The sequence below is a fragment of the Lagopus muta genome, chromosome 2, assembly GCF_023343835.1.
Source record: "Lagopus muta isolate bLagMut1 chromosome 2, bLagMut1 primary, whole genome shotgun sequence".
Classification (NCBI taxonomy): domain Eukaryota; kingdom Metazoa; phylum Chordata; class Aves; order Galliformes; family Phasianidae; genus Lagopus; species Lagopus muta.
The window spans coordinates 81,312,853-81,335,161 of record NC_064434.1 but is presented as its reverse complement, the minus strand read 5'-3'; the positions used below and the strand labels follow the sequence as shown (position 1 = coordinate 81,335,161).

The window sequence follows — 22,309 nt, the reverse complement described above, 5'->3', positions numbered from 1 at the left end:
ATGAATCCTGCAAGGCCTTTTTTTCTTTTTTTTCTTTCATTTTCTTTTTCTTTTTCTATCCCTAGTATCCAGATGTACAGATTAGTAGAGACAATGAACAAGTCTCAAAAATTTGAGAGATATAATCCATCCTCACACAGAACACAAATACTGCTGAAATTGCACATTTAGGGTTATGTTTTTCCTCTATCAGTTCCATTAATATCAGTGAATAACGGCTTCCCGTGTGGTAATCTAATTATGGTTTGAAATAACTGGTGAACTGGACCACTGTCATGGATCAAGGAGGAAATTAATTATAGGAGGGTAAAAATGAAATGTAGGGGGCATGGGATCCTAACTGGAAATAATGAAATAATGAAATTCAGTCAAGTTTCAATTGAACGCTTGTGACATCTGCACAGTGAGTTCTGTTGAGCAGTGGAACTTGCAGAAGCTCTAGCACATGGGATATTTAAAACTGAGTTGGACAAACATGAAGAAAAAAAAGACTGTTGAGAACCAATTTTTCACTGGCAACGAGGTGGACTGGATGATCTAATATCTCATTTCCACTCTTAGCGTCTACAAGTCTGTTTGAAAAAATACTTGGAATTCTGTATGTTTTCTAGCCTCACTTGGACTTCTTTTGTATCTAGCAGCAGGAGCTCATTATCCTGTGAATGTACTTGACAGTAAATAGCTTCATTTTCGGTCTTTCTTATTGTACAAAGTTAAATTTTAGGATATGTGGAGTCAAATTTTTGCCCTAATCTTGAATACCTGCTTACTTGCAACAGCAAAGAGAGCTCAGCAAATTAGTTGTCCTGGGGATCACAAGATCCTTAAACTGGCCAACTGCATGTGAAATTTCTGATGATGGGAAATAAGTGATGACTTCATTATATTTTTACATTTTAAAACTAACTATCTGTATTTTGTTTCCTTTGCAGACCATCTGAAAGGAGAGGTAACACGGCGACATATTCAAAGAGCTGCTCTAGGTAAGACAAAAGCACTCAGAAGCAACAAGTTATCTCCCAAGGCTTAATCTGATTGTTGAGCAGATTGTACTTTTTCAACAGTTCATGTCATGATATTTCTATATTCCGTGACATAAAGGATGCAGACTTTTTGAGTTTTGCCAGAGATTTGGTTCAAAAAGCATCTGATTTTATGTATGGTGAGGAAAGTTATGCAAAAGTTTATTTGTTTCATATTGGATTTGTTATTACTTTCTGGTTTTTGTTTTTGTTTTGCCTTACTTGTGAAAACAATCTCTTTAGGTTGACCAACACAGAAACAGAGAGGTCTGAGATCATAGAATGATAGAATGGCTTGGGGTAGAAGGAACACCAAGTGTCATCAATTTCCAACCCCCTGCCACAGACAGGATATTTGCATTTAAATTTTTTTGTGCTTTCTAATGACTCTTTGTTTCCCACTGGTAGATATTGATTTGTGCTGAAGCTGAGCTTCTATTTAGGCATGTTGCCACTGTCAACCTAACATCCTTTTAAACTTTCTTCATTCCAGTCGGTACTGAAAGCATATACTGGTCATTTCTTTCACATCCAGTTATAGAAGTTGAAAAGCTATTCCTTTCAGCTTCTGTTGACACAGCTGTGAAGCTAAAAATGTCTATGCAAGTTGTTCACATACGTGTAAAGTTATCCAAATTTGGCTTAAGATGCTTTAGGTGGACTCCATGGGTTTTGTACTGAAAATAGCCTAGTAGTGACTATATGAGAATTCCACTTTTGGGACAATAAACTGTAGAAAAATGTGACCAAATTCTGCTGGGGGCAATAACAAGTTCAGCCCACCTCACCTAGATCCTGGGTTCACTGTTGAAGCTTTTCTATGCCTCTCTGGATGGCATCCTATCCTCAAGGTCTTATATGTATTGTATAGTAATTTCTTAATATATAGACATTTGTGTTGCAAATGCTGTTTTCATTCAAAGCTGGTTTTCATAGAATAGTAAGCATAATTTTTTTAATGTCCTTAGGAAATGACAGAGTGATGACCTTACTAGCTATTCACATTGGAAATATTCTCTTATATTATCTCCTAGCATATTCCACAACGGTGCAGGAACCTATGTGCTTTTTGCATTTGTTTTGAGCATTGCTCTCTACTTACCATCACAAAGTCTGGACTGCACTAAGTGTTTTCCATACTTTTGTTTCTCCTTAATTAGTCATGATGTTAAATATTCTGGAAACTTTGACAGTATTTATGATATGAGATGGGGAAATACTGTCCGCTTTTTGGACGAATGTTCCTCCAAGGAGTAACAAGTGTCAAGTCTCCCAGAGACTTTCTTGATGACTAGAAAGTGATCAAGATATTCTTAAATAAAAGCAGCCTGGTAAAAAGGATAATTGAGACTCTGTTGAAATTCCAAAATGAAATAAAACGCACCATTGTTTCAATTAGGAGCCAAGTAAACATCTTCCAGCTGCCTTTTTTTTCTTAACTTAGATCATATTATGGTTAAAACTCTGTAGGAAGCTATTCTACTTGGATTTTGAAGAGTATAGATCTGTTTCCTCTATGGCTGTGTTTGAGATGTGAATTTCTCATTTACTGAAGGACAACTCCACTAGTTAGCCCATTCTTCTTAGCTCTCTCTTATAAAGCACCATATGCTGTTAACAAAGGATGAAAATGGATAGGGAGTTGGAGGCAAGGATGTATAAGCATTGAATAATTTAGGTAAGATTATAAGGATTCACTCTCAGCATCACTTTAATCTTCGTTAATGATTAGAATGACTTATCATGCAGATATTTTATTCAGTAAGATCTTTCAGAGTAACAATCAGTCTGAAAGAACAGGACATGGTATGACTGAGTTGAAAATTATGATCTTTTTTTCTCACTCCTTTCCCAGTCTTTCTTCTGCTCTTTATTTCCTTTTCTACCTTCTCATTCATCTCCTCTTTCACTTTTCCTAAATCTTCATGCCTTCTTTTTATTTCATTTTTCCATTCCTCTCAATTTCTACTTTCCTTCAACTTTTTCTCTCCACAGTATCATTTATTTTTGAATTTTCCCTCTTTTAGGGCTTGTATGATTCTTCACCCTATCTTTTCACTTCTTTTTGCATGATTAACTGTATTTTTGGGCAGTATTTGAAATAATTTGTACAGAACACAAGTACTGACTGAGCAAAAACACTGGGTCACCAGCATGCTTCTGGGTAGAAAAGATGGAAGAAAATGTCAGAAAGAAAAACATCTCCTGGGTTTGCAATGTTTTACAAGGTAAATGCATATTTTTTAGAAAGTCATTAGCTTAAGATGCTTTGAACTAGCATTTCAGTAAAACACTCTTCTTGTTTTGCTTCAATTAAATGTGATTTCAAATAGACAGGCTAATGTAATGTTATTCACCGACAGTGGGGAAAAAATGAATCCTAAACTGGAGTCATCTGGTGACTCAGGAAAATCTATGGCATATTGTACTGGGAATGCAGTCACCCTGGTAGAGCCAAACACAGTTTTTGTCTTTTCAACTGCACATCAAGTAGAGGCCTCTATTGGGTCAGCACAAGTTAGGAACTTTCATAACATGCACCCGATTGATATGCCCATATCAACAGAAATGTTCAGCAAATCTTCAAGTCACACAGCTGTTCTGTCAGCTTCACACTGATCCTGCAAACTTTATACACAGAAAGTTCAGGAATCTGGAACACTTGCTAAATGAAAGTGAACTGATGCAGCATCTCTAGCACCGCATGCCTTTTTTTTCTGTGCAATGTCATCGTTTCATGTACAGCTGTCTGGAAAAAATTAAATCTGACATGAGTAAAGATGGCAAACATGGATCTGCAAAAGGAATCTGCATCTTCTGTAAGAATTTCCGCATAAAGGCCCAGTTTTATCAACATTTTAGTTAGCAAAAAGTCTTATCAAGTTTATAACTTCACTTCTGGAAGTAAGATTTTGTATTTCTTCAGATTTTCAAAAATATATTCCCAAGTTCTTTTCAGACAAAACTGCCTTTGAAACAAACAAACAAATAAACAAATCTGCTATTCCTCATGAAAAATAAGGTGACTGGGTGTGTCAAAAATAACAGGTATGTTTCAATTCAGAGAAATGTATGCCAAATCAAATGTATTTGATTTGTTATAGAGTTGCAAATGCCTGAGAGCACGAATTTTGGGATCTGTTGTTTTTACACTCAGATTTGCAACTCACATTTGTTTCAAGCAAATGTAGGGAGCTTTCTCTTGATCTATGGTCCCTCAATAGCCTTTTCTATATAATCTTTTCCTACAATTTCAAAGCTACATACCTGTTCTTAGGATATTAGCATTAGTTTATGCTGTTGTTCCTGTGTGTTATGTGCATCTCTGCATTGTGCTTCATTTTGCTTCCTTGCCTTTCTTCTGTTGGAACTGAAAGAACAGCATTATTATTATTATAGGTTGGAGTAGGTGATCTTTCAAAGTCCTTTCCAACCCCTGACATTCTGTGATTCTGTGATTATCAGAATAAGTCAGCTGCACCTCAAATGGAGGCCTCTATTGGGTCTAGGTACTAGGAACTGCTGCTCCTACTTCTCCCAAATGAGCTCTAGTCCATGCCACTAGAAAGTTGGTGTGACCATGGTTTGTCTCTTAAGTATATAAGGGATACTTAGGAGTTGTACAAAATGTCTCTCTGCAATAAAAGCACAGCAGCCTGAAGACCATGGAAAACATTAACGAGGCTAATAATTAGTAACTGTCAGGAATTCATCTTCTGTAATTTCTGTGAATGGAAAGCACAGAGAACTTCCAAACTGCTGGCTTGTGTCAGACTTAATCTCTTATTTCAGTAAACCCTTATTTAAATAATATGAGTTCAATTTCTTTCACTGCTTTACATCTTGTAACTGAAAAGCCATTAAACTTTCTTCATGTGAAGCAGAATCTTGATCTGTACTGATGTAATGAAATGAGGAGACGTTAGTGGTTTTAATCACAAAATGACAGGAGCTGAGCAAAGTGGCGGTCTGTGTTTTCCCACACAAGTCTGACACAAGCCATGGAGAATAATAGATGGCCTGCTTTAAAGCCATCATTCCTGGCACTCAAAAATGGTAACATATATAGGCTAAAAAAAGACATTTGGAGATATAATCAGTTTGTCTGAGCTGCAGAATGTTAAGGGTTTTGCTTTGTGATAAGAGAGAGAAAAGAAACATGTCCCCACTACCAGTAGGTATCCAGGGATGCTTCCTAAAGCCGTGCGAATGGATTCATGCATTTTCTGTCCATAAAATATGCTATTTTTAGGAGGGAAAAAAGCAACACAGTCAGTTTGCAATGGCCTCAGAATTAAGGATACATTTCTCATACAAATTCACGATTTTTTATATGCAAAATATGTCAATGTGTTGTGTTTTTCATTAATTTCTGCTTGAAATCTCAAGCAACAGCAGTGCTTCGGTAAAAGTTCGCTGCTCCCATGCATGCAGGGCATGGATTTTATTCCTACTATGACCTCTAGTGGTACCAAGGCCATTCTTTTTAGTGATGGGTTTTGTGCTTCTCTTTCTATACCAAAAGAAAGTAATCAGTAATGCTTTGCATTAAGGTTTATCTTATGAACTCTGACAGAAAAATGGTAAAATGATGTTTCTTAAAAATGATGAATTTTAACTATTGCTTGTATGAACATATATTTGTAGCGAAACAGGCTGAAAAATCAGAAATTATTGCAGAAATTTTAAAAAGGCAAATTATTTTTGCCTTTTTAAAAATACTTACCCTGACAGTGACAAATACATTCTTGAAGTTGCTTTTTGTAATTGTTTTAACATATTAAATGCTTTTAGGAAGGTTCACCAAATCATTTTTCAAGCAAATATTTATAATACTGATGAGCAAAGAATTTTGAACATTAAGTCATTACATGGAGTATTTTAAGAAGATTAGAAGACCTTTGTAGCTTCTTCTCATTGCAGTGTACTTAAATCTTTGCAGTTATTCCAGATTTGTTCCACAGGAAAACAGCATAGAACAGCATAGACTTTGGCCTCAGATAACTGTGAAGTTACACACTGTAACAGACCTACTCTCTTAGTTTCACATGCTTTTTTAGGCTTAGAATTAGTGCTCTCCAAGGCTAAAACTTTGAACTCTTGCAGAGCTTTTGTATTTCTGTATGTACCAAATTCTTCTGTAAAGATTACTGCAGTCAGGAAAAAGAAACAGGATTTTGAAGCAGCAGTGAGACAAGGGGCAAAACTTCCCTTCCTGCGGTACCTGAGGACTGTTGTCAGGTGCATTTTGGGTTTTTCCCTGTATATTGCATGAATGAATTTTAAAACTCTAGGAGATTATTATAGTAAGAAGACGCTTCTTAAACCTGGCCTCAAGCTTAACCTGACCTCTCTTGCTCTGGATTTCTCTTCAGGTTTTTAAAAGGTACTCTGTAGCTTTGTTTGTTTCTGTGTACTTCTGGCACCCTTTCTAGCAGGTTTTACTAGATTCAGTGCTGAACTCTAGAGGCAGCTGTGAGTTTCCTCTTTCACCATATTCCTCAAGAAAGAGAGCATTACATCTCCAAAGGAAATCTTTCAAGAATGTTATTCTGCACTGCCTGAGATTATTTATGTGTTCCTATTAAGATTTCCTTATGATCCACTCATCTTCAGCTTATCAGATCTCTAAAAAGCGTAAAACACATATTTGGATCAAGTTATATTTCTATTAGGAATCTGAACTTGTAGCACAAAAATTTGGTTCTCAGTTGCATTGACACAGGCTTTAGCAACTCCCGGTTGTTAGGACAGCTTGCAGTCTTTGTAAACTTTCTTGCAACAAATGTTTCTTCAACAACCCTAACAAGTTCAGTGTGAATAGCATTATTACCTACGTTGTTCTGAAAGTTATTCCTCCTACTTATTTTCATGAAAACTTATTTTCATGCATATACAAAACACAATAAAACAATTTGATAGAGCAAATTCTCAGCTACCAAATACTATTTCTCACCACCTTTAGTTACACATTCTCACACCAGAGATGAACAAGAGCCTACATGCTGTGCTCATACACATCTGTGCCAGTGGAGGCGTCTCACTGCACTGCTGCTGAAATGCACTACCTACCACCTCATTGTGCTCACATCCACTGTTTGGACTCCATAAATGTTCAGCAAGCATTGATGAATGTCAATGGGTGCACATTTTTCTCGTGGAGGAGTTCAATTCCACCCCTTTGTTTCAAACTTCCATGTCAGAAGGAACTGTGTCAGACTGCCCCTCTACTGCCATCTGTTCCATGGCAATAAAATGTAATGGAATATTGGCAGGAAGTTTCAGCCTCAGCTGCATACCACCAACATCCACCTCTGATGTTGCAGGCCAACACAGTGAAATAGGAGGAATTACTTTCAGAGCAGGCCCTGTATTGAGAGACATCCCCAGGTGAATAGTATGAAAACAGAGTCTGTAGATAAAGCTCTTAGCTCGCTATTTTGGTACTAAAAGCAAAGTATTAGAAAGAATACGATGTGATTATAGTTATGAATTAAGAGAAGTCTTCAGAGAGATTTGCAAGATTTCCATGCTCAGAGTATTTCAAGACATGATAGAGTACCAATTTGATTTAGTTTTCACCTTACTTTGAGTAGGTAGCCTCCCAAAGTACCTCCCAGAAAGAGTGATCTGGTAATTCTAACATATAATTTGAAGCAATAAGATAAAGGAAAAGAAAATTTTATGCACACAGTCTACTGCACTTAGGCAATCTGCTTTGGCTCCAGTACAATTCAGCAGCTTCTCTCATTTGCGTCTAAAAAGATGATAGAACATCTAAGAGTAACTTTCAGTTTTAGGCACAAACTTCTTCCTTCTGATTCCAAAAATTTGCAAAAATATGTACATACATGTGGGTATGTTGGTCAGCAGGCTAGTTCTCTATTGATAAAATGTGAGCTATGAGAGTTCTTTGCCTGTATAACGAACAAAAGTTATTTAATCTAATGAATTACAGACAATAAATGAAGCTCTTTTCTCATCTGTATTTCCCTTGATTTTTTTCAAGATAAAGGTAAAATCTACCTTTAAAAAATGTAAAAACTTCCTATGAGTTAAAGAATAATAGAAGATTTAATGTGGAATTTGATGTTTCAGAACAAGCTGCAAATCTGATGCAAAGATATTTGCATCAGCATTATTCATTTTGCTGTAATGATCAGAAGAAATTCTTTGCCCAAAACTTTTCAAAGGATAAGATCAAATGAAAATAATGATTTGGAACAAGTAGTTGCTGTTAATTTCCCATGAATGTGCAAAGGCTGAATATACTTTTCCAGTTGAGAATCTTGTGGATGAATTGCGATCATTTCAGGTTATTGGGATTATCTCTTCTCAGAGCTGGCAACTACCAGGACATTTTAATTGAGCTTAATATCCTTTTCTTCACAGGACACAGTAAAGATCTGTGTGAATGATGAGAAATATGTAAATATCTCTTTACTTCTTCTTGTATCTTCTTGAGTTAATAGCCTAACACAGAGAGCCTCACTGTTTGGCTCCTGCAGCTGTTGGGCACATACTAGCAGAAGTATGGCACTTAGAGTGGGGTATGAAGGTGGCCAGCATAGACAGAAGGTCCTGAAAACACGTTCCAGTCCCCCAAACCACTTAAGTTGAGTATGTTCACGTTAGCAGTGGTGTATTCCTAATATCTCAGCTTCATGATAAGCAGTCACATTCAGAAGCGTTTTCCAATATTTTCTTTCAAGAAAAACGTAACATAGCAGAGACTTTTTCTTTTCTTTTCCATGAAAGCTTTTGAATGTTGTAGAAATGAATGTTAATAAAGTCTAAAAACTGATGAATGATAAATCACACCACTTCTTAGGAGGTAGGGAAATATCAGGTAGGTATGTGTCTAATATTATGAACAAGATAAGTGATGCAATAAATAATCTTATGCAATCTAAAGGCAAAATGCATTTAGTAAGTGTAAGCAAGAATCTGAATTCGTAGGTGTTTCCTGAATATGACACAGTATATTACTTTTCCACTACATCAGCTGCCATGTATGAAACACACTAAACTTGAAACTTCTTTTTTTAATGTTCACTTGTATATTTGGAAACCAATAGAGATCTTCTAGCCACAATGGTTTCGTAAGAAACTTTGATGGCTTGAGTGCAGCTGAGGAGAAAGCAACAGCTTCTTGTTTCATGTGTTGTGTGTATTTTAAGGAGCACATATATGGATGACTAGTTGCAAAGAAGAGAGTTAAGGGAATTGGAATGTGAATCTGTATTTAGCCAAAACAGTTCATAGAGACTGGAAAAAAATATCTTCACTTTCCATGTGTGCATTGAAAGTCAGTTATTTTGAGCGAATATTAATCAAGTAGGACAGTAAGCAATACATCTAGAGTACCTAGAGAAGAAGCATACTGATGGGCATTTTTGCTAAACTCAGTGACTAAAATACAGATGCCTTCAACCCTCTATGCATGCACATTTATAAAAAACTGAAAATTAGACACTTTACTTCAATGCATACTTAGAATCATAGAACTATAGATTATCCTGAGTTGGAAGGGACCCAGGAGGATCACAGAGTCCAACCCCTGGCTCCATACAGCACCACTCAAAATTCAAAACCTTTCTCTGAGAGCACTGTCCAAATATTTCTCAAATTGTAGCAGCTCACTCCCTGGGCAGCCTGTTCCATGCCCACTGATGCTTGGTGAAGAACCTTTTCTTAACCCCAGTGTGACCCTTCCCTGACACAGCTCCATGTGATTTCCTCAGGTCCTGTCACTGTCACAGAGTGCAGAGCTCAGCACTGCTCCTCCATTCCCTGTGAGGAGATGTATGCTGCGGTGAGGCCTCTCCTCAGCTCCTCTGCTTTGGGTTGAGCAAATCAAGAGACCTCTGCTCCTCACACACCTTGCCCTTCACACGCTTCACCATTGTTGCAGCCTTTCTTTGGACACTCCCTAATTCTTAGGGCCACCTGGCTGAAATTTTTAAAGGTTTCTTATACTAGGATTAAGGGTAAAGTGCTCTAAAACCAACATCATAAACTATTCCAGACATGAGGGTATGTTCTGATGGGTTTCGCTGTGCGTCCTCATCTTTGGTTTGTATAAGGTACACAGTGTAGTAACTGGTGGCAAAGAGGTTGTCATGGCCTAGAGGAGGAATAAGAAAGAAGAACATGAAAATTCCTTGCAAGATGATCCTGAATAGCAGCTGAAGGGTAGCTCTTTTTTAAAAAGCCAAAATAACAAAGTATGATGCACTTTGAAAGCACTAAAGCCTGAGTTTGCCAAAAAGCTGCAAAGCTGATAAATAAAGCAGTAAAAATACTAACTGGATACTGAAGTCGGTTCTAAATTTTGTTACTTCAAGTGACTATAAATTTAAGGAGATAAACACAAGACTATTCAGTGAAAAAAATGAAAATCTTTCTCTGCAAAAGCACAGCTGGAGGGCAGGGCACAATGCTATTTGAGGCACAAGTACAATAAATCCCTAGGAGTTTGACTTCCAGGATATACTCGAGTTGGGAAATATATGAGTGCCCCTGAGAGTATAAAGTTTAGGGTCACAGAGAGTTTTCTTGCAAAATTTTGTGACTGCGGACAAGAATCTGTCAGAGTACTTCAAGTTGTTGCCTGCTTTCAGTAAACTGTGGTGATTACACTTGATATCTTATGCTGGAAATAGTGGTTTTTATCCATGTTTTTCACAATGCTTTGAAACAGTGAGATTGTTAACAAGTGCTATAATATATTTTTGGTACTGTGTGATTTGGTCACATGGAAAGTATTGGAAAATTTACTACTTCCTTTGCTCCAAAATTGGCCCTCTTATTAAACTAAAAGCAATAGAACTTCAAATGCCTCTTGCAATCTTCTTCATGAAAAAAATGTGCAATGAATTGTCCTCTCACACAAGGTCCACTCACTTTCATCCCTAAGCAGGCTACTGATATCAGCTGTACCCTGTGTCCTATTTTGCCAAACAGGTTATATCAGAAGATGAAGCAAAAGCAGTGGATCTAAAGATAAATATAATTATTGCTAGCTATTTCACTACTCAAGGTCTGTTAAATTTCTTTCTTGTGTTGTGTGAGTCAGTTCTGTTAGCAAAATACACCAAATGTAGGATTCATATGATTTTCCTGCTTGTTGTATGGGCAGTTAGACTAATGTAGAGAAACTAATACTTCTTGGGAGTACACTACCGAAACTACTGTGTAGATCTATGCAGGTGTATGCCAGCTGAAGCTCCTCACATACATAGGCAATGTTTTCTTACACGTGTATGTCACATATCTGCTACACCCCTTAACCTGATCAAAACCCAAGCAAAATGATTTTACATTTTAAAGCATTTTTTTCTATAGGGGAAGGGAGATACATACAGTGAAAAAGAAAGTCTTGTGTGGAAGTAAAATAGGTGGTAAAAATAAATTCTTCTTAGATATCTCAAATTTGTAATCAAACGTACGTTGTACTGACTATTCACAGAGTTGTCTTTCATGTTATTTTAAATATCTGAGCCTGCTTGCTGGAGAGTGATACTGTTAAATGTCAGATACAGAGCACAAACTGAGCCAATAACCTCTGCCTTAGCTTCTTAGCTTGAGCTATAGCTGAAATTGCAGGTGGGAGGAGAGGACTACAACGTGTCAGCAGCAGGAGCCCACAGGCTCCAGTGCTTTCTTCTTCTGGTGGGGTCTGCATCAGCATACAGTGTACGCATCTCTTTCCATTGCTTATGTACACAAAACTTTGTGCAGCTCACCTTGCCCACGGCTGTGTTTCTTGTTTTCATCACCAGCATATTCCTAGAGGGAATATGCATAGCTGCTTTCAGGATTGAGAGTGCTGAGGCTTTGCATCATAGAGATACTCTGTGTGTTTATAAAAGTCTTTATTATTACTTCTGAAGGTAATTTCTAACAAAACAACCCATTCTACAGTGTATAATCAGCAGCAAAACATTTTTCTTTGTGTTTTTATGTACGTGAGCAAATTCTGCCTGAGGCTGCCACTTGAGAGCTAGTACAAACATGTTTTTCCAAGTATTAGATATCCAAATAAATCAGGAAAGGAAAGCTACAGTATTATGATCCTGCATCTCTTTGTAATGACTAGCAGAACTTGATAATGTTTTCATGTAGGAAAGTTCTCCCTTCAGAAACAGCATTAACATTCAAGTTGTTTCTGTTCTCTATTCTATTTCCCTTCATTCTCAGGGACTCCTTGTGGACAGGCATGCTCAGGAGAGTCCCTTTCACTGCTGCTGAGGACAGCTTAAGCTCAGCCTCCCTGGCTTTGCACTGGGGTGCATTCAGGATGCTCTCATAAGCATGGTTCACCTGGGATGCAGTAACATCCTAAACCTTTTTTTTCCATGAGAGTACATTTCTCTCAAGCCTGGATGCTGTGTTCATGAAGGGAAGAACAAAGTTCAGCCCTTAGGAGCTCTTCAGAAATTGTCTACCCTTAAGCAACCTATCCTATGTAGTGCTGCGCTTTGTCACATTATGCCTTCCTCCCGAGGAGGAAATCTGACAAATTAGAAACTACTGATCCCCTGAAATCATTGATAGACTTGCTGCTTTCCTTGCAGGATCTGGCACGATTATTGAAGCCTTCTCCTTATCGACTGTGTTCAGTTTTGTTGTATTATATAACACCACTGCTCTAGCATCTCCTCTGTCATGTTGTTTCTATCTCTTGATTTGCATACTCATTTTAACACTCCAAGTAGGTTATTTTAAAGAGGATACTCTCTCCACCACAAATGTCATCTCCCTGTCCTTTTGTAATCTGCAACCTAATGAAGCCTTTAGATGTATGAAATGAGAAGTGTGCATGGGCTTTGTCCATCTTGGCTGTCTGTATTAAAATGCTTGATCTAAGAGCTCTAAAAGAAATAAAACGCTTTTCAGTTTCATTTGTACTAAGCTACAGGGTGCTACAACAAAAGATTAATGTATGTAGCTGGCGTGCTGACAGCCTGAAAAGGGTCACTGCTGCCCTCTTGTTCCAGACAGATTCCATTCCTCAGAGAAAGGCTGCACTCCTTAGGCCTAATGACAGGTTGATGTAGAATTTATTTTCTTGGCAGAAATAGTGATTTGGATGTAAACTTGCATGTATTGTACAGCAAATCTTTTGTTTCTTTTCCATTTTCTTCAGTTCTAAAAGTTAAATGTATTCTGTTGGGAATATTAAACTGTTCTCGTACATTCTAGAAATAGAACTAATAGGTAGCGATACATTTCTTTTCTCTGTTGAAATGAACTTACTTCATTCAACCCATGATGGAAAGGCTGTTCTACTGATTCTCAGAAGAAGCATTTCATTTATTGCATGCTAACTCTGTTACAGAACATGAAAATCCTGAGCTGCTTTTGTAGGTTAACTTGGGCTAAACTCTCTTGGAGTACTTTCACAGTTCTTCTCTACCTTGAAAAAAATTCTCAAATGTATTTTCACAACCTTTTCCGCATGCATACAATCTGTCCAAACATATTGCTGATAGAAGTTACACTCTGTGTTCATATTTTAATCTTCTTTCTGTTACTGTTTACAGGTACCAGCACAGCTACTATTGGATCTTCTTCTATTTGTAGCCAAAACTGTCATTGAAAGCATTTGGTGGTGTTTTATGGGATGAGCTGGCAAAATCATTGTTATTCATATCTAAAACAAATATTCCAGGAAATTCGAAACAACTTAATTCAAATCACCATATTAATTAAATCTCTCTAACATTAGTTAAAGCCTGAATATAGAATTCAGAAAAAAAAAAAAAAAAAATCCAGAAAAGAAAAACTGCTATAAATTTCTATTTCGTTACTAACCTCTTAAAAACAGCTCATGTGCTGATTATAAGTTGCTTCTTCAGAAATAAGATGTTCATCTCTTATATCTGGTCATTCCTTCTCCAGCTGTTTCCAATCCTTCTGAAGTGCTAGATGCTCTTGATCCAGTAGAAGAGAAACTTCGAACTCAAATTGATGAAGAGAAAAAAAGGTATAACTTCTGCCTCAAATCATGCTCCAAAGGATAAACTATGTTGTATTACAATTCTACACACAGTTAACATCAGGGTTTCTCTGGCATTTTAAAAAATGTCAGCCTTGTGGTTTGCTGATAGTTTTAAAATTTGTGTGTAAGCTGTTGGTTTGTCTGTAAGATGCCACAGTAAGCAAATGGTGAAAACCTATGCTAGGGCCAGTGGTCAAGAATAAATAAAAACTTAATATCCCCCTTGAGGATTAGCATCAGAAAGTAGTTCTTTGAACCCAAACGTACCATGTACCTTCTTTGTTGATTCATGAATGTCATGCCTTCCTCAACCTACGGAAAACTTTTAGGCTATGTAGGACTGACTAGTTGTAAATAATATGTAGAATATGCACTGGTTAGTCAATCTTTCTGCTTGCTGTATTGTAGCTTTGGCCCAGAAGACAGAAGAAAATAGATGCAAGGGTATCACATCTATGTAATTTTGTAGACATTTGTATTATATGTAGCCTATGAGGTAATTTCTGACTGTTTCAAACTTCAGTAATTTCTGACTACATATTAGCTTTCATTTGGAAGGGCAATCAATACGTATCTTGACATTATCAAACCTGTATTAAAATCAATGTTTGCTGCACTTTAATTTCACTATTATTTTAGTAAAAATTTAGTTTTCCAGGATAGGACTCTAATCTCTAGTGAAGCTATCATAAAATATGAGAGGTCTCTTCTCACTACCACTCTGCCCATCCTCACCACTTCATCTTTGATTGTTAAATATTCTTTTTATTTTAAATCTGTAGCTATTCTAGGTAGAATTAAACTTTATTTAGAGACATGTTGTAAGGTCTTTACTACTCTTTCTTCTTTTCACATTAGTTATAAAACAATGTTCAATCGCTTGAAAGGGCTGAAGGTGGAGATTGAACACCTGCAGCTTCTCATGGAAAAAGCCAAGATGAAGCTGCAAAAAGACTTTGAAGCCTGGTGGACTGAAGAGGGAACAAGTCTACAGGTATACAATTACAGTGTATTTCTTCCATTTTAATGTAAATTTAAAATCTTCAATAAGTTCATAAAATTAATAAATATATTAATATTAATAATAAATATGTTAATATTAATATAAGTATAAAATTTCATAAAAATAATTTCATTAATTGACAAGATAGGAAGGAGTACAAAGGAAGGGATTTGAGTCCTGATTCACCACTGCTTGTTCCAATGTAAATCAGACAAAGCTAATGTGAATTATGCTCTATGAAGCTAATACAAACAAAGCGAAACCCTTGCTTTCTGCTTTATTTTCTGTTTTGACTTCCTCCCACACAAGTTGAAGGAAAGCCAAGAACAGTCCCAAAAATTCCAAAGACTCTGATGGAACATAAAATGAGTAGAGGCAACTGGAAAAAAATAATCTTTCTCACTGCTTACTGAACTATGATTTCATCAGTTTTATGACGTGTATGGCAGTCAAAGCTGTAATATGGACAAAACCCAACAAATGTAATTTGTTTTTTAGCAATGTTTCAAAGTCTCCTGTAATCTTTCAGCTTTCTTAAGCTCCCAAAGGCTCACTAACTCTCACCATAGTGCATGTGTCCCCTTGCTCTCCAGCTGAGTCCAACCACTACCATCCTTGTCTGTTTAAGAATTCACTGGAAACAAAGTGTCCTATTTTAAACACCTTTGTAAAAATGATTGAAAGAGATGTGACTTTAAGCAAATTATGTGAAGTTCATCAGGCAGTGAGACAGCTACATGGTTTCACAAACACAGAGTACGGTACAAAAGGTCTGGAAGGGAAACAACTGAAATAACATAGTTTTCTTATGAGCTCCCTTTTTGACTTTTTTTTTTTTTTTTTTTTTTTTTTTTAATGGCTTCCAAGCAGTGACATGGCATCTCATAGCACAGGACAGCTGTGAGATGCCTATCAGCCTAGTGGAAAAGACTGCTAAGTGCAGTCTGTACAGATTACTTGTTATTAACTAGAAGATAAGCTTTAGTCTGTGGAGAAAATTTGTTATAAAAGAGACAGAAGATTTTAGACAGTATTTTGTTTAATTCCTGTGAGTATAAATTTAAAACATATTTTAAAGAAAATAGTCTAAAAAAAATCAGATATTTAATATGAGGAGCTTAGGTATTCATAAAATACCATGAAAATAGCTTAAATTCAAGTTATTGTTATAAAATATTTTTTCAAATTAAAGTCCCTAGCCTAAGGCAAAGATAATAATATTTTACTTAACATCCTGTCTAAAAATTTAGACTTTTAAAACACTACAAACAATAATCTTGAATCCACTGCAGCACAATTTTTTTTTCTGTCCCTTAAAAGAGAGGTCCAGGATTCAGTCTCTCATGATTCACCAGTAGAAGATTAAGGAACTGGGGAAAAAATAGAAAGGGATTGATATCTTGGATCTTAACCTATCTATACATCTGAGCTCCCTAAGAGACTCAAGTAGTGAAATGTGCTGTTACATATTAAAACCCTGTAACATGAGCTTAAGTATCTTTGACTCAATCCTGAACACTTTTCTCATTGTTCAGAAGTGTTTGTGTAAGTGAAGAAAATACTGTAAATTTCAGATTGTTTTTTGAATGAGTCACTGACCTACCTCATTATAGCTGAGACCTGTAGACCAATATTAAATGCTCTAAAAAAATCCCATCCTACTACATAGTTTTGTTTTTCAATCTAGACCCAGCAAGAAAAGAGAGAGTTGGTTAGCTCACCGAACAGCATGACGATTTATCCCCAGTTCATCAAATCTTCACAACATCTATCAGCTAACAGGTAAATTGATCATTTTTCTCTTCCTTACTTAGTTGTAAGAAAATGTAAGATTTTTAGAGCTGTAGTACACCAGAAAGTTTTGTAAATATCACACTCAAAAACTGCATTTCTAGTAACAAGAAAAGTGACTGTGTAGAAAACAAACTCTTATAATTCTGTTGTTTGGTCCTATTGAAGGTATCTTACTGTAAATCAGTCCTTTTGGCTTGCTAGTCTTTGTACCCTGCAAACCTATCACTAGGAACCCCATGACCAATAGCTATGAGAAACAAGCCTGTTATCACCCAATTTTGCTATACAAGGATATCGTATCTCCTTTGGAATGAATTCAGCAGGCTGCAAATCAAAACAGATTTTAAAATGATTGAACGTGTAGCCTAGATTTCCTGTAGAAAAAATGTCCTGATGCTACACTCTTGCAGCATATTACTCCACAAAGATACTGTATGTGATATGGTATGGCATTGATGCAACCTCTACATTACAACAAAGTAATGATCTGAGTTATTTCACCATCAGTCACTTCTAATTTCAAAATTTCTAATTCAGATTTGAAGTAACGGGTATTTCATGGCCTTCAAGTAAAGTAGAGTGCAAGAAAATGTATACCACCAGAATGTGAATGTTTCTGTATTCATTGTCAATAAATGGAGATGTTCTCTCTCCATCCTCCTCCTTTTCTTCCCTTTTCATTATACAGTTAATTTTTCTCTGATGAGTATCTCGGTGTATGTTTTTATAACAGTAGTCAGCTTAAATGATGTTTTCTGCTTTGCAGTAAAACATAATATATCCTACATGTCATTAAATACTGGATTTGCTTAAAAAAGTAAAAAAAAAAAAAATCTAATTTTCAGTAGTAAACTCTTGTGTATCTACAGTAAATGCTCCACAATGAGCGCAAAGAGGGAAAGAAACACGTAATCCCCGTAACGGTGTCTAAGAAGGCGTTTTCAGACTGACAAAAACCAACACTAGTCTCTACTTTTCTCCAGTTCTCATCCCTACTCTAAAGTAGAAGGTAGTAGTAGGTAGTAGTAGTAGTAGTAGTGTACTCTAAAGACTTAGGCACTGTTCGCCTTGCAGATAGTTGACATTATTTAAGACCTAGTTTGAGATGTTCATTCCTGGCTTTAGGCTCAGTGTTACCAGTCCCACAGAAAATCTGGCAGCACAGAATGCAGAGGCATTTTCAGTCTAGCTCAACACAAAGCCAGCCAACTTAGCTCAAACAGTCCATGACTGTTCATTGGAAATACTCTTTTTAACCTTGTACTGAACTAAGCTAAGGACCACTTGTGCAACCTCTTAGCCTCATTGTTTGTATGAACTCTTCTCATTAGTGTATGGTGATATCTTCTGCACTTTAAACTAGAGCTAAAAATAGCATACAATAAGGCCTGAGAAGTTTTTCACTGCAATGGGAGACCACCCTCCACAAGTAGTAGTTTCCCCTTCCTACATCCCTGCTCCTTCTCAGAAGCAAATTTGCATATTTTGGTTCCTCTATAATTTTCTTTTAAATTTTTTCTTCAAATACCTTAACAGCATGTACCAGGGAACAGGTCTCAGGAAATATTTAGTATCTGCAATAGAACATGGGAAGGTATTTGATCACTATAAGTTGCTGAGTTTATTTTGGTGGCTTGTGCTGCCCTATTTGGTCTCTCAGAAAAACTAGTATGGTTTTTATAATGTGGAGTTCCTCTGTGCGTAATTAATGGACATTTTGACTGAGACTAACTGACTGATCCTTTCATAGGTATCACAGACCCAGGGCATTCATATTTTCAAACTTAAATTATAGAACAAATCAGAAGTATACAGTTTTGTTTTCTCATATTTGCTACATATCATTATTCTTGCAATGGTTGCTTGAAGTTAACTGTTCTTTCCTCCACATAGCTTCAGAGAGCTGATCTTGTATTAGCTGTTCAAACATATTTTACGCAGGTACATGATGTGTATGGAATTGGAAACACTCTTTCTGCTTTTTGTGAGGAAGAGCTGCAGACTTAACATCCCACTATGCATTAAATTTTACTTTTCCTCCTACCTGAGGCAATAACATTTTAAAGTAGAAGTTTCCAATTTCACAGTGTTAAAGAATATAAAACAATAACATCTTTATTCTCAAGAATTTATTTGACCTCAGTTGATGTAGGAACTTTACATACCTGTTCCCGTGACTGTGTAGGATGAGTCTAGTCTAAAATTTCTCCTCTTTTGCATGGTCCCAAGAAACAAATGGCTCTTTGTTTCTAATTCAACTAAAAAACAAGAATCTCTGAAATGATATTGCTGTGTTCACCTAGCAGAACAAAAGCAGAAGCTCTCAAATTATATGCAACATAATGTAGTATAAATAAAACATATTTTCAGGAAGGAATTTTGTTCACAGGTATATTCAATAGATTAACGGTCTAAAACTTAAGGAACTTCATGTCAGAAATCTAGGACTTCTGTTGACAGAATAACTATGCAGTAAAACTATTCAGAAAAAATCCTTAGCGTGAATTGATATAAATTCAGACTTCAGGATTAAAAACAGTACTTGTAAATTGTCTGTGTCAGTGCCTCAAGGATACAAGCACACTCCATAATCTTTCTTGAGATTTATATGTCTGTTCAAACAAAATGTTTTGATCACCTTCTAATGAATAATTCATGTGAATTATTACTGTTTGACACACCTTAGTTATATTACTAAAGATAATTAAACTTTGGGAAGAGAATGTGATAGCCTCAAATTAAATTTTATATTAAATGAATTTATAGCTAAAATAACAGTGAAAGGAAACTAGGAATCCTTGTGAGGTTTAGGAAGGATAAACATGTATAAAAGGCACTAATTGCATGGCAAACAACTTTTTTGAATGGAAAAAAAAAAATTGTTAAATGTCAAATGAGTCTACATCATAAAGGAGTTAAATAGTGAGCATTTCTGAATTAGTAAGCTGTGAAAGGAATTGGCTTCATACTACTGCAACCAGAGTAAGAAGCAAAACTTGACTGAGTTCAGAGAGCTGAGGTGTGACATAAGGATTATCAGTGCATAAGAAAGGTAATTTATTGAACAAGTTAATCTTTTTACTGAAATATACTTAAGTAGCTGAAATCAGTGGTTTGCATATTGCAAAGGCTAACAGACTCATTTTCAATGACCCGTTGAATAGATATAAAGGGTTTTGCAGATATAATTATGTTTTCATTATCTTTCACGTGAAGATTGTAGAAATATTAAATCTCATCTGTTCTGAACATATTACTTAAAACAAAAAACAACTGTGCAAAATGGATAAAGAATGGTCCACCTCTACATTCCACTGTATAATCTAGTCACCAGTCCCAGAGTCACAGTACTAAGAGAAAGAATGAGGAATGTAAGATAATCATCAAAACATTGTGTTTTTCAAAATGTATGCCTAATATAATCCCTCAAACTTGAAAAGAAGTGTCCTACTCTCTACAGCAAAGCTGTGGATTGAACTGCAAATCATATGTATGTTTATGCCTCCCACTGGGCGCCTGTCGAGTCTGAAAAAAAGTGTCATTCTTCTCACATGTTGGCTTTCATTTAGGATGTTTATCAGATTCTTGCCTGTTCAAGTTATTTCACAGAGTCACAGAATCAGAGAATCACAGAATCACAGAATGGCCCTGGTTGGAAGGGACCTCAAGCATCATGAATCTCCAACCCCTCTGCCTCAGGCAGGACCACCAAACTCCACATTTAATACTAGACCAGGCTGCCCAGTGCCCCATCCAACCAACTTTTCTCATTGAAAGTTTAATTTCATTAATGTTAAATTGTTCTTATATCTCCAGTGAATAAAACAAATGTTGGATGCTTACTGAAATCTAAAAATTTTGGATTTTTTCCTTCTGTCAGAAGGAATCCATTCCCTTGCAGTTTACTTGTTTCTTTCCTAACCTCAGTCACTCCCTCTTAATAGATTTCATTTGTCCTGTTCCAGCAAACCACACAGCATGTTCAATATCAGACTCTATGTCCTCAGCTTCTTTGAAATCACTTTAGTTTCCTTAGGTTTTCAGACAACTCTTCAGATTCTATGAAGATTTTTAGCATCAGTTGTTTTAGTATTGATTGCCTTGGATTACAAAATTTATTTCCTGTACTAGGGCTACGTGAAACATGAGAAACATTTACATTTTTTGCAACGTTCTCTGTCTTGTTTTTCATTTCTGCCAATTTTCTGCAGTGTTACATGATGATAAAATATAATCTGAGAATAACATGTCTGATTAATGATATTTCAAAGCTTTACAAATGTTCGTAACAATTTGACTTGAACAATTTATCTAGGAATTTGCAAGTGAAGCCAAATTTATTTTGCAACTAAACACAAAAATATTCAGATTTTAAGCAGCTTGAATCTTTCTGAATGTATTTTGTCTGCCTTTAAATGGAACATCTGTTCCTTCTACTTTTAAGGTTCAGATGCCTGGAGAACTGAAGCAGATTTGTTTTTAACAATGTTGAGGTTGCATGCCTTTGGATGTTACATACATTCTCCACTTTTTTTTCAGTGCCACACTTACAAATCAAACATTCATGCAACAACACTCATCATCTTTCCAGATTCTCCACTTTAAGGGCTAGATGGAGCTGATCAGCTCTTGGGTTTTCACAGCAAGGGAGACAATGCAACAACAGTATGTACATCTCTCAAGCTGCTGCTCCATGCCTGACCCAGACATATGCTCCACAACAGATGGCTCAAAAAAAAAAAAAGCAAGTCACCCACTGGGTAAAAACTCTTGCTACTAACTTCAAGAAAGAAATGATAAATCTAAGGCTATTTGTAATTGCCAGAATAAAAGCAAGAATTTTACAGAAACTGTCAGGAAATTGAATTTGCCTTCTTCGATTCAACTCAAGAAAAATAATTGGATAGATTCAGAACGAAAATTGAAATTACATGTTATCTAAAGAACATGAATGGTCTTAGATCTTAGTTGCTGAATAAAGAGACTGGACTTCTGTAAGTCATACATCTGTCTAAATCCAAAACTGTAAGCCAAGAGTGCCAACTAACATATTACAAAAATATTGATTAGATGGCACCTCTAGAGATCTCTAGATGAACCTCTTGCTCGAAGAAGGACTATTATCACACTAAATCATGCCACCTTTCTTTTTGTCTCGCTTTGTCAAGCACCTGGACTCAGGAAGAATGCTTCTAAAAGCTTCTAAAAATTGAGTCATCACTCTTTAAAGATTTTCTTAGCATCCTTAGTTTCACCTCTTTGCTAGTGAAAAGTATTTTCTCACTTCAAGCACTGTGTTCAGTTTTGGGCCCTTCACTACAAGAAAGACATTGAGACCCTGGATTGTGTTCAGAGAAAGGCAGTGAAGCTATGAGGGATCTGGAGCACAAGTCTTATAGTGAGCAGATGAGGGAACTGGGATTATTTAATCTGGGGAAGAGGAAGTTCAGGGGTGACCTTATTTCTCCCTACAACTACCTGAAG

The 22,309-nt window shown here is 36.3% G+C and overlaps 1 protein-coding gene across 2 annotated transcripts in view; it reads left to right on the top strand.

Moving 5' to 3' along the window:
• KIF6 (kinesin family member 6) overlaps positions 1–22,309 on the top strand; it is a 141,757-nt gene that overhangs the window by 110,290 nt on the left and 9,158 nt on the right. For both annotated transcript variants that reach the window (XM_048935128.1, XM_048935127.1), the window contains 4 exons: positions 933–983; positions 13,929–14,013; positions 14,887–15,022; positions 16,719–16,813. In XM_048935128.1, coding sequence (XP_048791085.1) covers positions 933–983; positions 13,929–14,013; positions 14,887–15,022; positions 16,719–16,813 — 367 coding nt within the window. The remainder of the gene's footprint in view (positions 1–932; positions 984–13,928; positions 14,014–14,886; positions 15,023–16,718; positions 16,814–22,309) is intronic.